The sequence below is a fragment of the Chaetura pelagica genome, unplaced genomic scaffold (assembly GCF_000747805.2).
Source record: "Chaetura pelagica isolate M959 unplaced genomic scaffold, ChaPel_1.0 scaffold90, whole genome shotgun sequence".
Lineage (NCBI taxonomy): Eukaryota > Metazoa > Chordata > Aves > Apodiformes > Apodidae > Chaetura > Chaetura pelagica.
The window spans coordinates 8,120,978-8,136,092 of NW_009953496.1; the positions used below are offsets into that span (position 1 = coordinate 8,120,978).

The window sequence follows — 15,115 nt, forward strand, 5'->3', positions numbered from 1 at the left end:
GGAATGGACCTTTTCAGATCCATTGTTGGCAGTTTTCATTTTACATAGCACCAACCAAATGTGGAAAGATTTAATGATTAAAAAGCATGAAATAGAAAAAAGAAGAAGTTGGTCGAGTAGCATAAAGACTGCTCAGGACTTCCACACCTGACTGAGGAGGTCTGGGTCAGTCTTCACCATCTTTTTAGGTGAAGCAAAAAAACCCCAAACAATCCAGCAATATAAGCACCCTGGCCAAGTTAATGCTAATTTTTTACCTGCTAGTTTAGTGCAGTGTTACTCCCACCGAGGAATGGAGATGAAGCCAATAAACATCCTGCAATACTAAGTTTTAATCACAGGTGACTGTACCAGAAATATAAACAAGTTACCTGTAAGCAATGAGCTCCACATCCCTCCAGAAATCTCTTGCATCAGACCAACAGCTTCAGCTGTCCTTTAAAGCACCTCAGTCCAGTCCTTCACAGCTTCAATGGCAACTTCAGAAGTGCAATATTCACCACCCAGCTCTGAGCAGCTGAAACAAGATATGATTTTCTAGATGCATCATGCTTTTGTTTTGCTGTTTGGGTTTTTTTTTACTTTCGTAGCACTTTGTAGAAGCTTTCAGAACCACCTATGTCAACAGGCATTTTTCTTCTCCTTTATTCCTCCTGAACCCGTTTCAGCGGCTAGAACAGTTGTACCCTGCAAACCCCAGCAGAGACTGACCAAACAGATCAGACTGGATCCATAAAGAAACAGGAAGTTTTATGCTAGCTATGATCTGTAGCAGGTTGTTTTGAGAATGTTCAGTGGTTTTTTGACTGAAGGGGCTTATTTTCTTTAATTGCAGCCAGGACATTGAGCAGCAATTGGGCTCCCTCATCTTGGCAACAGACATCAACAGGCAGAATGAGTTTTTGATCCGTTTGAAATCCCACCTTGACAATCAGGATTTGAGGTTGGAGGATGCACAAGACAGACATTTTATGCTTCAGGTAACTTTAAAAAATATTTTTCTACTATTGTTTTTTAATTCACTTTTGAAGTCACAATATTCTCTAGTGTGTGTTAGAATAGCATATGATAGCATATGTCCAGTGTGTCTGGACATCATCATCTCCTTACCTATCACCATGAACACTTTCATTCTGCCATCTGGCTTGTCAGGCAAGAATAAGTTGCCTCTGGTATTTCCTTATGAAATTTCCTTGAGTTTAAAAGCTGTGAGTGCGACAGATACAGGAGAGTGTCAAATGCTGAGAAATTAAGATAAGCTATTAATTTCCTTTCCAGACCACTGCTTCTCTTGCCAGGTAATGCTTCAATTATAGTCTCTTTTCTGGCAAATGTCACTTCACTGGTGTTATTTCCTAGTACTGTGCAGGAGGGCCCCCTTGTTGGTGTTCTTTCCAAGACAGCCTGGCATCAGGTGCCCAAGTCCCATTCCTGTGATGGATGTTCAGAAACTGCCTCGGCAAAGGCAGCTGTTGCCATGGCAGCAGGTGCTTCTCTAATGGCTCTGCCCAGCTAATGAGGAAACCATGCTTTATTTAAAAACCAAATAGGTTCAGATTGGTTCTTCCAGCAAAGCTGCAGTCATTAACAGGCTCTTCAGAATAAATGTCTGCCTATTAAAGCATTATTGTGATTAAAGTAGCTACATGTACATGGTTCTCTGGAGAAATGACGTTAATTTCGCTCTTAAATGCATAAAGGAGTTTAAGAACTCATCATTTATAAAACAAATATCTACATGTTACCACTTTCTCAAGGTTATAGGAAGGGTGAGAGTTGCAAGGAAAGAACTACTGATCTGCTAATTCTTCCCCTTCCAGCAGCATGGGAAATATAGGAATCTACTCACCTGTCCTCCATCGAACACACTTTCTGTCAGATTCCTGCATGGGCTGTGCAGGGCAGGGTGATGGGCTTATTGTATTTCTGGCCAAGATTAGGCAGGAAGGTTGTGCAGAATTCAAAGGCAGAGGGATTACAAACCTCAACTATGGCAAAAAGGTTCTTAAGCGTTTCTCGGAAGATAGGAATTAGGGCACAGAAAAGGTGAGATTTACTTATCTGGTGGATTAGTTGTGGAAGAAAAGGAAGTAAAAGTATTAAGGAATCTTGATTGATTGGGATAAGTTAAAGAACGTTTGAAAGGTCCTTTTAAATAGACAGTAACATTAAAGCTAATAAATTTAATTCAGAAGGAAAAGTGACTTAGAGGCTTTCCTCCTCCAGTTTACAGGCCTGAATTTATACAGGAAACATTTCTTACGTTTTCCTCCTGGATGCCAGCATCCTTTCTGACCTCTGTCAGGCTGGCTGTGTACAGTCTGTGAAGAAACAAGGCACATGACATCTTGTTCCAAGGCAATGAGACAGACAGACTGTTACATGGTTTACTTTTTTGAAGCAGTTACTTGATTTTAAAAACCTCTTGCCCTCCTGTACTGCTTCCCCTGCAAAGCACTTCAAAAGTACTAGTTAACTAAGTGAAACCAAGCTGAGACGGTGTGGAAAGTTCTGAGCTTAGCTTTGTAAACAAAAAGGTGAAGTGTGACTGAAGTGAGATGCAAGGTCGCTCCCTGAGACCGCAGAGAAATTATGCCCAAATACACCAGCTTGGCTCTTCCCTTCTCTGTCATCAGCCATGGATGCTGAGCCAGGCAGTCAGCAGGAGCCAGCCTGAGGCTTTTGTTAGCTTATCGCTTGCAAGGAATATCCAAAAAGACTTTGCAGCCTTGGAATTTGGCCCTCCTCTTGTTCTCACTACAGTTAAGCAGAGGGCTGATGCTCTTTCCTCAGGAGGCATATTTGGGTGAGGCTGAGTCTCTAAAAGGTGATCTTAACCCTTTCCAGCACCACTGGTGAGGCTTGGGAGTTTCATGACTGGAGATGTACTGCTGAAGCACTGCTAGGCAGAACCTTCTTTTCTCATGGGTCCTTTTCCCCTTTGGTTCCAGATCGCCCTCAAGTGCGCTGACATCTGCAACCCCTGCCGGCTCTGGGACCTGAGCAGGCAGTGGAGCGAGCGGGTCTGCGAGGAGTTCTACCGGCAAGGTCAGCCCCCTCCCCTTCCCCTCGGCTCTCCAGGCCGTTTATGTGGTGAGACAGAGGTAGTATTCAGCCTGCCCTTGGGCCCTAAAACCTCCCTCAAGAACAAGCTGTTGAAGAGACGCTCTGCCTCGTTTGAGAAGTGCGAAGGGACAGAAGAGCAGCGAGTGTTTCTTTGCCCTGGCTGCTCCGGTAGCAGCCTCAGGCAGGAGGGAGGGCTCTGCTCTGCCTCAGTGCTTGCATTTGGCTGGAGACCTCCTGGCTGGATTCTTCTCTGAGAACCCTCCAGTCACCCTTAGCTCAACTGAGCTGGAATGGTGCCAGGGCCACACTGCACCAAACTCTGCCGCTGCCCTCCGAATTCTGTCTGGCTTTTCACGCTCCTCCTGCAGCTCTGACGGGAGCCTTAGCCTCCCTGCTTCCCAAATATGACACATTCTTTTGGGCACAAATGCAAAGAAAGGGTTCAAACGCAGTTCCCAGCACACCAAGCTCTTCTAACACTGTTGAAAGGGCCAAAGCAGGCAAGCCAAAGCTCAGCTAGAACCTATTGCACATGTTTTCAAACCCCAGCAGAGAATGCAGTCAGGCAGGGTTGCTTTTTTTTAAACATAATAATTACACCACTTGGCTCTATCTGCATAGGCAAGGTCATGCTGTGCTACAAGACAGGGTGCAGCAGAGTTTAATCACTGCTAAATTCTTTGTTTGGAGCATCCCGAGAGCTGAAGGCAAGTGGTACAGACACTGGGAGAGCACACAGTGAAGTTCTAAATTCATTTAGAATTCTGCACTACAAAAGTTAAGGCACATTTGAGCTGGTACCAAGTACAGTTAATCCATAACAAGGCCAAATAGGTCATCAGGTTAATTTTCAGCCAGTGTCAGCTTAAGCTGGTGAAATGTCTTTGACTTTGATGCTTTTGAAGTGACATAAGTAACTTGCCAGCTGCAGGTTTATTTAGCCACTCATGAGGGCACTGGTTGTTGTGATACCCCACCTTTGTGTATTGAAGGACCATGCTGAGTAAGACAGCACTCAACCCTTATAAATATAACCTTTTTCCCCAGGAACCAAGACTTATTAGTGTAATATCTAAAATATGCCTCTGACAGGGGACACCGAAGCATATGAAAACAGTTAGAAATGCAACAGGGAGAAAAAGAATGCTTCCTGTGGGAGAATATACAGAAAGTGAGGTCTTGCTGACACTACTGGCTGTGTAATCCTGAAAAGTGATAAAAAAACAATATTAAATAGCATGTATTCAAATAGCATTATCACTTTAAAATGTTATTGTAGACCTCTCTATCCCCTCACACAAAATGCTGGGACTTGAAGCTTTTTTTTTTTGTCACTAAGTTTTACATTTGAAAACCATAGCTCTTCATTTTCTGATTTTTAACTATAGATGAGGTAAATACCATAATTAGTACCTTGTTTAATCTTCCTTCTGGAAGGCATGCAAAGTTTCTATGCTGTCTCAAGTCAATTCTGTGCAGGTGACTCTTTGGGGACTTCCTGGACCATCCAGGCAATTAGTGATACAAGTTCAGTGCAGCAGTATAGGCATAGCCCTGAGACCCAGCTACACCATTGTAATAAGGCAAACTTTTAATTTCATCTTTTTCCACATTTATAACTTGAACTCCATAGCCCTTGACACATGAACATATGTTGCCCGAGCTCATGCTCTGGCTCTGATTAGCTTGTTAGAGCAGACACAGCTGTGGGCTGCCAGGCTCCACCACGCTGCCTTTTAACAGCCATTTCCAAAATCATAGAGTAGCCACTCACCCTACAGTACTAATGGAGGTGCCTTTCTTCTAAAATATATATTCTGCTTTTTTCTTGTTGACAGATACTTGTCATTCAGTAAATGAACTAAAATACCCTAAAAATCTTTTATGTGAGAGGATCTGTTTTAAAAACTAAGATCTACAGAACATTGAAGTGCTTAGATTTAATGTTCATTCAGAAGTCACCTTTCCATAGAGATATTTTTTTGTGGTATACATACAGAAGTCCAGAAAATTAAGGTATTTAGACATTTAACATGGTTGTCATTGGTGCAAGATTCCAGGTGTTCAAATCCACACAGTTTCAGTCACTGTAAGAGTCTGTTATAGGTATGGAGAAGAGATACAAATGGTAGCAAATTATTTTCTCTTATTTTTTTTAATTTTTATTTTCCCCCTCTTTGCAGGTGACCTGGAACAAAAATTTGAACTGGAAATTAGCCCCCTTTGTAATCAGCAGAAGGATACAATACCAAGCATACAGATTGGTAAGTGTTGGTTTCATTCTCTTCTCCCCGTGTTTATCTCAATATGGCACAAGCTGAAAGAGAGACTTTTTCTTTTTTTCCCCACAATCTAGTTGTTTTACTAGTAAGAACTGTAAGTACCGTAAGAGTCACTATTTACATTCTAAATAAAAATGTTCAAAAAGAAACCTGTCCAAGCCAAATGTTCAAGAGAAAGGTGAGTCATTGCACAGGGATAAAAAGGGGTCATTCTAATGTCTGTGGAGGAGAATCGCAGCCAACGCATGTGAGCACACACCAGTTACTTTCTGGTCTGAAACCTCCTCAGAGAGGGATGCTGTCTCTCACAGATTTTACTGTTAACACACACAGATCCACATCTTGTCATGTGTGCTGGTGAAAAGCTGTGCCTTTCAAAAAGAGCCCTCGTCAGGGTTTTTGTCAGTTACGTTCCTGTTTTCTCTCAAGGCACTTGATGGGGCAGTGCACTCAGGGAATGAATGTGTTCCTCACCCGCTGCCCTTGGTGTGTTTCCCCAGGGTTCATGACGTACATCGTAGAGCCGCTCTTTGAGAGGTGGGCCCAGTTCACAGGCGATACCCCCCTGTCTGCAAACATGCTGAACCATCTCAGGAGGAACAAGGCCAAGTGGAGGAGTTTGCTCCACAAGCAACACAGCAGTAGTAGGAGCAATGACCACTCAGGTCAAGTGACTGGCAGCCAGGAACAGACTTTAAATGAAGAAGAGACTCCTTAGTGGCAGCTTTGCACTTCTTTTCCTTATAGCACTGCTATCTCTGTCTTGCTCACAGCAGCAAACAAAAGCCCGAGGAGCCAGGAGCCTGTCGTTGAGATCGTGGAAAGGGAAGGAACAGCAAAGCAGAAGCTGTAAGGGTCCTCACAAACAGGCCCTCGGCTCTGCTGGGTCCCTTTCTGGATCTCCTTCCCGTTCGTCTCCCCTCTCTTCATTCTGCACACGCCTAGTGCCATTTGTCACTTCTGCTAATGAACTGCCTGAACGCAGAGCCCCTGTCAGTGTGCTGAGGCCGGGCCGGTCGTGGCTGCTCTGAGGCAGGGAGGGTTGCTGAGAGAACAGGGGAGATGGAAGCACTCTTGATTAGATCTTCGTTTACCACGAGTCATACTGTGACATATGTATATAGGCCCAGAGCACCACAGGCTTTCCAGGCTGGCAGCTGGGCTGTGCATTGAACCACCAGCATCTTCAGCATCAGAGGGCACCGAGGGAGACAGCACTCGCAGCGAGTCTGGTTATTTTAGTAACTAAAACAGAAACCTTTTTAACTTTTGTATTCTGTGCACTAAACAACAGATCTAGAAACCTTGGACTGAAGTTATGCTCCATATACCCAACTCCAGCGTAACGAGGCTCATTTTGGTAATCATTTTTATGCCACTTTGGATAAAAGACAGGCATCTTCTCACTGCAAGGCACAGTATTCCCTCACAAATGTAAGGGAAAGTGTTGTATAGTCTAAGCCTTTGAAACACGAACAGCTCTATCTTTTGAGTACTGTTTCAAGTAACATGTTTATATTCATACATGTACATTTTCTGTAAATACAAAGCGCTACTGATTCCCATGCCAAAATACTGGAGTACTGTGGGATTGCTACCTGTAAAAACATTGGCACTGTGAACAGAATACTGTTAGTTTTAATACAAGAGAAAGCATTTGTAAATATGGTATAGAGTTTATTAATATACACCATTGTTTGTGGATAAAAGCCTTAACTTTTAGCATCCTTCATCTTCTGATAGCTGCCAAAATCATATGATCACAAGACATGATTCTGAACTGCCTTTCCACTATCCAAGGTGTATCAAAGGTCATAAAGGAATGAAGTCTGTCAGGATAACTTCTTGAAAACTTCAAACACATTCCATATGGGTCCATGTTATTAGTCCATGGCACCTTTCACATTCGGTCTAGGCAAATGCTTCACAGAGCCTGAAGTTTTAAGTTTGACAAAATAAAAACCAAAACCCACAGCAACACAACATTTAAACATTTAAACAGTTCAACCCAAGCACCATTTATTCAAGTGTGAGTTTTTATTAAATAGCTTAGTGATCTACAAAGCACGACATTCTAATAGCTCTGGAGTCCAATTGTTTTCTTGAGTGATATTGCAGTGTAGCTTATTTTTTTCCCCACGTTCCCACCTTAGCCATAATCGAACTGCATTTGTGTTTTTATTTTCACACCAAAAAAGAAATAAAACAAGTATTAAACTGACTTTTAGATCAGGCTCAACGAAAGAAGAAAAAAATGTGTTGTAGTCAGACTGTTAAGAAAAATCCTCTTGACTTTAGTAGTAGCTGAGGAATTTTCTACGGTCTCATGTTTGTGAAAGATATATGGCCTTCTCTATGCCATGAACAGCTTCAGTTCAGCAAGCCTTTAGAAACCTTTACTTAAGCTTCTATCATTTCAATGAAATTGTATTCCCAAGCACTGCTAGATGGCACCTTTGCCCCCCCGAAAAATTAAGTGCATTCAGGTAAACTGTAGTGTTGTTGTAAACCCTCAGTACATTAAATCTGCGTATCTGTTTTCCAGAAGAACATGGTTAGGTGTGAATACCTTGGAGAGGCCAACAAAAAAGATCTATCTAAGTTGGTGTTTGAGAAATATAGTATTTATCATAAATGTGCAAGGAGAGATATAATAGAGTTTTTCTTAATTACATGGAATGTTGATTAGACAAAGTGTTCATGATTGTAAGGTGAACAGAAAAATAGAAAGTTTAAGTTTTAGTACAGAATGTTTTACTCTACTAATTCATTGGATGTGTATCTTCAGAGAAACAGACTGAACCCAAGTGAAGTAGGAAGGTGGAAATCACTATGAGGACACAAAGAATCCAGAGAACAGTGTTTTTCTCCTCTGCTCTTCTGTAAGCTACAAGTTGTTGAAAATATTCTTCCTCACTCTTCTAAATGTGACTTACATTTTAGAAAGAACGAGTAAAGAGAGAGAGTTGTAGTAGAAAAAAAAATATTTCTAACTACAGGACAGAAAGGTCTTTTTAACCACCTGATGGTGGGGGCAGGAGTATCACCATTTTGCAGCTCTTTAGGTGTATCATTCCTTCTGACAGATTCAGGACAGTTATTAGGACATTACAAGAGCAGTGTAACGTGTTGCTTAGGAGCACTAAAGTACAAAAAAAAAAAAAAAAAAGAAGGGATATAATTTCCCTTGGTTTTTTCTCTTTACCAAGAAATTTAAGCCATTTTCCATCTAGTTCAAATAATTATTTTTTTTATATTCTGAATTTTACTTCAACCCAGTGTCCAGCAGCATAAAAAGCTCTCAACAGATATATTGTTGAGCTGTATCTGAGGAGCTTCCAGAAGATAGTTCCAAGCTTGGGTACAAGTCAAGTCTGTTACAGTTACAATAAAACCAAGACCTTTCCTGTAAATAGAGCCTACAAGGTCCTTTACAAGTCTGCTCTTACCAAGTTAAAATTTACCAAATTCAAAAAGCTGCTCTTAAAGTGAACAGTTTGTAGGGTTTTTTGGTGCACTGAACGTACTTGCGTGATTCCACTCATCTTGGCTAATGAAACAATGCTTGAAATAGGTTCAGGGTGGCTCCAGAAATGCATCTATACTCATGAGCCAAACCCATTACTCAAGATGGGTTCTGGGCCAGTTTGCCTCAGGTGCCCTAGACAAAAGTATGCTGACAAGTCAGGCTCTGGCAGCAGATGCCTGGCAGCCAGAGTCACTGGGGTCTGTAAGGCATTTGATTTCTCTTAGAAGAAAAACTGATCTGATACAGCCAATCCAACAGCACCAGTGCCCAGTGTATGTGGTTGTGATATATACTTGGTATTATCTAGTTTGGAGAACTTTTCTGTACTGGGATTTATTGCCAGGATGCCAACAGAATGCTAGATGCACAGAATAGAACAACATCTATGCAGATGATGCAGATTTTTATCTTGCCAGCCCTTTTAGCCACTTCACAGAAAGCCCTTGGAAATTATTTTTCTTATTGGGCCAGTGCAGCTAAAACATATTGAAGTTTTAAAACTGAGATAAGTTTTTAAACTTAGATAAGTTTTTCATATAAGGAAAGAAGCAGGAGCTTAAAACACTTTTTTGCCCCACAAATAAAATTAATTTGATTAAAACCTAGTTTATTTAAATGTAGATTTTATATCATCAGAGAGGCAAAGTTTGTATAAATAACAATAATAACAATCATAAAGTGGTGATAAGTGAAACTTTTAGGCTGGTTAAAATAATGCATACATATGCATTTAATTAAGAAAAGATTTTTACCTACCTTTAGATTTTGAAGGGTCAAATGTTCCAGCCACCAAAAAGGGGAGAAAAGGACTGTTGAAAATGTGTTCCTTTGAAATACAGAGAGAGGAGTAGCTGAGATTAAGTAGAATCTATGGAGAAAAAAAAAGCCCACATGATCTGCAGTTGTATCTAACCTAATCTAAAACAAGTAAATTATTTTTATATAAACGTGGTTTTTATGAAGAAACTCCAAGACTCCCCAAACAATCAGTGAGAAGGCTACTACTACAGGACATGAGTTAAACCCATTTCACACTGCACAGCTGTCTCACCAGCTTTGCCAATCTGCCATTGAAATTTCTGTTACAAGTTTCCAACAAAACAGAGTCAGAATGCATATCTAGTCCTTCCAAATGGACTCTCCTAGAAAAGGAGAAACATGCAAGTAGTTATACTTTTATTTTCAGATATCAGTTGGAGTACCAGTCATTAATTACAGCCTTATATTTGAAGTAACTCAGCTGAATTGTCCATTAAGTACTCCCATTGCCCTCCTGACACCACCATCCCCCACTCATGGCCCACAAAAATCAATACTTAAATTTGAATTAAGATCCTGCAAATCTAAAGAAAAGCCACACTAAAACAAAGAAACCCAAGGCAAGCTTCATAACACAAATATGTATCCAAATTACTTTGATTGGCACAAACTATTCTTCTATTGTTTGTTTCTATAATCCAACCAATATTTTAGGTACATAAAACTTTAAGTGCAGAGCGTAAGTTTGACTTGGATGTAAAATATATTCTGCTTATCTTTGAATTCAAGATTGTATATGTCATGTTAATTGTAAAGCATTTTATATATACATATTCACATATCTTATACAACTCTATGGGCCAAACACTGGTCCCACCAGCTTCACTGGGATCAAGAATCAGCCCCCGTATGTGCGTATATATGCCATATGCATCATTCTGAAAGGAAGCACTAGATTGTGTGACAATGCTGTGACTGCTATGCAGTGATGCCAAGAGATTTAACTGTATCTTTTTTAACATACTGCTGTAAGTATTCATCATGTCAAAGAATGACAACTAATAAAAAAAAATGAAAAAAGAAGAAGAATGAAGTGTGGAAAGTTCTTTGGTAGGGCCAGTTGATGGAAAGCATCTCCTTGGTTTGCAGAAGACACTGGTTTGGCAAGGCAGCAGAAATCCTGCTGTGTCTGTCCTCCCACTGCCTGTCTCTCCATACCAACAAAATAATCTCCTTCCTAGTGGACTGTTTCTGAGAAGAGCTTTTCTCTAAATTTGCCCACAGAAGTAACCAGCAAGAAAAGTATTTCCAGATCTTCTAACTATATAGTAGAAGGATTTTCAAAGGCCAGAGAGAATGTTTCCCTGTGTAAGTAAAGAAGAGGGAATTGTCTGTTATTATTGTTTCAATACAAGTAACTAGTTCTGCTTAGTGTCATTGGTCAGTTCTAATCTGCTTTCTCCTTTCTCAGTTGTGGACAACATGCAACATGATAGAGGCATGTGAAGTGTAACTGAAAATAAGGGCAATATTGACTTTCTGCACCAATGAGTATTTCTAAGTGAGAAATACCTGTCATCACTGATGCTGCCTCTGCAGGGGCTCTTCTTGACTTTGATACATTTCCAAAGGCAGAGTTTACTTGTACCTCAAAGTCTTTGGTAATGACACATAGTTCGTGCAGAGCAACTGCTACAACTGAATATAAGAGCTGGAAATAGGTTTGGTTTCAGTGTTATTTAGCCGATATTTTAAATGCACTTTCATAAACAAAACACCCTTCAGAATCATAACAAAACGTGTTTCTGTGGGTCCCTCAGATGCAAGCAGAATTGCAGAATGGATTCTAGACTGGAACCCGTTGGAGATCTGTCCAATATATGGGTGGAATTGTGATGGTTCCTCCAGGAGAAGTTTTACACAGTCAGCATTGGAAAACCACTCACATCTCCCCCAGCAGAGACATCAGTGTTACTTTCAAGAATAGCTGTCAGTACACATCCTTACCCTGCACAGGCATTATCTGTATGGGTGCTGATGTTTAATGGTTCAAAACACATCATGTTGACTAGTGTATTGAACTGAATCACTGAACTTAACAGCAAAAGAAAAAATAATCATATGTCCTTTTTTTTTTGTCCTGGACAGACTTTAACTGTGGTTTTACAGCTTGGGTAGAGAATCTGGGAAATAGAACTATTCATTAAGAAAAGAAGCAATACAATATGTGTGTGACAAATAATTATTTAGGTGACAGACATCTTTTCCCTGAAGGTGAGGAAGGCAGGGTCTCTCCAGTGTCCAACACAGTCCAATCCTCTCCAAGCTAACATGAGCATAGTTCCAAAATGTGCTGGTTTTAGCAACAAGATAGGTTTATGATGTTCCCACTCCTATACCTCTTGATCTTTCAGTGATGCTGTGGACAGTACAGTCTCAAGCAGATATTTAGGGGTAGACAGACAGAAAATGCAATCAAAGAATAGAGAAGAAAAGGCTTATATTGGTTCTGCCACTAAAACAAATGGATCACCTTACTGTATTCTGGGCTAGTTTCGGTCTCTGGAAGAGTTTTACTAAACATCATGAAACAGATCCATCCACAACAATTTAATTTTGCTACCAGCAGCACTGTTTCCTAAAAGCTGGGAAGGGCCACGTAGACCTAAACACACAAGGAAATGAGCATCACAAGAGCAGATAAATTTCATGTCAGACAATTTTATGTTAAAAGACTTTGGAGAAAAGAGGTGAGTCCTACACTCTACAGGTCTCTAAATATGTTGTAATAGATTAGGAAGGGGATCTGAGTGTCATAAGAAGTTTTAACTAAAATGGTGTACCAGAATTCACACAAACAGGAAGATCAGTTCTATGCCATAACTTTCATACTAATCACCCCTCTCTAGAAAGTGCAAGCACAAGAGTAGGAAGTTGAAAGAAGGGTCGCAAAAAGCAATTGGAATCACTAAAAACCTCCAGAAAGGACAGAGCAGGAGGAAGGACTGTAGTTTTGTTACTATCACCTATAAAAAAAATGAACATTTGGGCAGAATGAGAGCTTCTATTTTCCCTAAATCAAAACACAGGTAAAGCAAAGCAACACATGTGGAACTTGCTGCTAGAAGAATACATTAAGCTTTTATCACATAGCAAAACTTAAAAGAAGATTGAACAGTTATATGAAAAACAAGAAAACATAGTTACAAATATTACTAGAATCATAATCTTTGAGAAAATACACCCTAAGACTTAAATTAACCTTTTGTTTAGAATGACACTTCTATGACCTACTCACGCAGGCCAGCAGCTGTTAACATTTGAAAGCCAGAGTTTTCATTCGTACGTGCAGAGGATTCTTATGAGCTTATCTCATACATAAGCATATCTATGAAATAAATATAGCCACCCAAAAAAAAAAAATAAACCTGGAGCTACACCTACACATGTACTTGATGCCCAGCCTCATTTCTGTAACAGGACCTACCAAGATCTGGAAGCAGGCTAGTCACTTCAACCAGTCAAAATCCAAAGAAAATAGGAAGGACTGGAACATAAGGTACATTCAGAGACAAATTCAACAAGAAAGATGAAGTATTGTCCTAAAGACCACTTGTTTCTATCTTTCATGTTTTGCACTGGATAAATATTTTTCAATTCAATCTCTAAGGGAAAGGGGGGAGGGTCATATCATCAACTGAGAGACCAAAACACAAGTGGAATTACTTTGTTTAACATGTATTGTTTGGGTGGGATGAAGTTCCATGCATATGACTACTTCTGGGATGCTGGCACTGCTTTCTGTGGTACCTATGCACAACACATTTCCCCTCTGTAACAAAACAGTATCACCAGTTCTGCCATTACTGCATTAAACATTAAGGAGTGGCCATTTGCACTGTGTGCATAGGAGTGCCTTTTGTCAGCACCAAGGCCTAACTCACGTGCACATGTGTGTCTGCTACCTGCTCCCACTCCAACATTAAAGGGAAACCTTCCTCAGCAATGCTGCTCCCTGAAGCTACCAGTGGAAAGACAAACCTTAAAACAAAGAAACATAAATCAGTGGTAATGTTGGATAGGTATCTTCAGCTACTCAAAACAGCTGACATTGGCACACTCTGTGCTTTCGATGTGAACAAAAGTTTTAACATAGCAGATACACTTCCTATATTTACCTTAATTGTAGATACAAAGATAATACACACAAAAATGATACTACCTGAAGATATTAGTGGATTGAAGTGAAGAAACCTTGATAAGCTCCATAATCTGCTTCCGTCTGCACTTGATCCTCCCATTCCTCCATGCCTGCTGTATCAGGAGTCATGTCTGGAAAAGACTAAAATTGATTATCAAGCCCCCATTTTTATTTTCTTAGATCTCTAGCCCCCCGTGCAGACCTAGTTACAGTCAGCTTCCCAAAGACACCAACTAGTCACAATCAAGACAAATGTAATTTTCTTTGGGGAAGTATAGTGTTTATTTAGTATGTTCCAAATCATATGTTACGTTCTTTAAGGAGCAGAGTGACTTGCTCCTCGCTCCCAAAAGAGAGGAGAAATTCTTCCTTCTCTGAGATGCCTTGGATTGGTCTGGAACTGAGAAAGGTCAGAGACTACAGGATATTTCATATAAGGGATCCATAGCAAGAAGCTCACAGCTCAGTTGGAGAATGCAGCAAGTAAATAACATTCTTGTGAGGCTTTGCTGTCACCTTGCCATGAGAGGAGCCTAGGAGACTTCACTGCAACTAAGGAAGGTGCTGAATTAAGTGGAAGCAAGCACCCACATGCAAGGGCACAACAGACAGAGGAAGAGCTACTTAAAACCCCCTTTTTATTGTCTGTCTAGCTATAACTATGGAGGATTTATTGTAATAAGAACTGCCTTTTTGATTTCAAAAGGAACGTTTTCCTAAGGCTCGGATCAGCTTCAATTCCTGCCGCAGTTCTTATTAAGCACATTTTACAACAGTATGAAACCTAATTTCTTTCTAAAGACATTTTCAGTTTCCCAGTTTTAAAGAGTCATAGTTAAATATTCTACCATTAATGTTTGCTTAAGAAAGAATGTAGGAAAAATGTCTGGACTCCAGCTGTTTTTTGCCAAATCCTTCACCTGCCCAAGACCTAAGCACATCAACAATACAACCTTGCATTACAAACAGCCTTCATTTCCCTTCTGAGCAGTTGCACAACTTGGGCCCACATGTTTGCAGGTTTTGAAATATAAATCACTAAGAAAATTATCTGGCATGTTGACTATTGCCACCCAACAGTCACACTGCACATTAAATGCTAGCTAAAGATGTTATCGGCACTGTGGTCACACTTTTGAGCACTCTAGTTCTAGACTAGGGCCTAACCAGGACACCAATACTGCTCCTACCACAACTCTGCACAACAGAAATAATTTCATAAGATTCATGTTACTTCAAAGCTCAAGAAGAAAATCACTGCAAATCCTTTAGAGAGCT

General features: G+C 40.4%; 1 protein-coding gene across 1 annotated transcript in view; it reads left to right on the top strand.

The window, feature by feature from the left end:
- Positions 1–6,272, top strand: part of PDE7B (phosphodiesterase 7B) — a 134,710-nt gene extending 128,438 nt beyond the window's left edge. Inside the window, exons 10-13 of the mRNA XM_009999230.1 lie at positions 836–980; positions 2,952–3,048; positions 5,250–5,330; positions 5,849–6,272. Of these exons, the coding sequence (XP_009997532.1) occupies positions 836–980; positions 2,952–3,048; positions 5,250–5,330; positions 5,849–6,066 (541 nt within the window). The 3' untranslated portion in view covers positions 6,067–6,272. The remainder of the gene's footprint in view (positions 1–835; positions 981–2,951; positions 3,049–5,249; positions 5,331–5,848) is intronic.
- Positions 6,273–15,115: the final 8,843 nt, after the last annotated feature.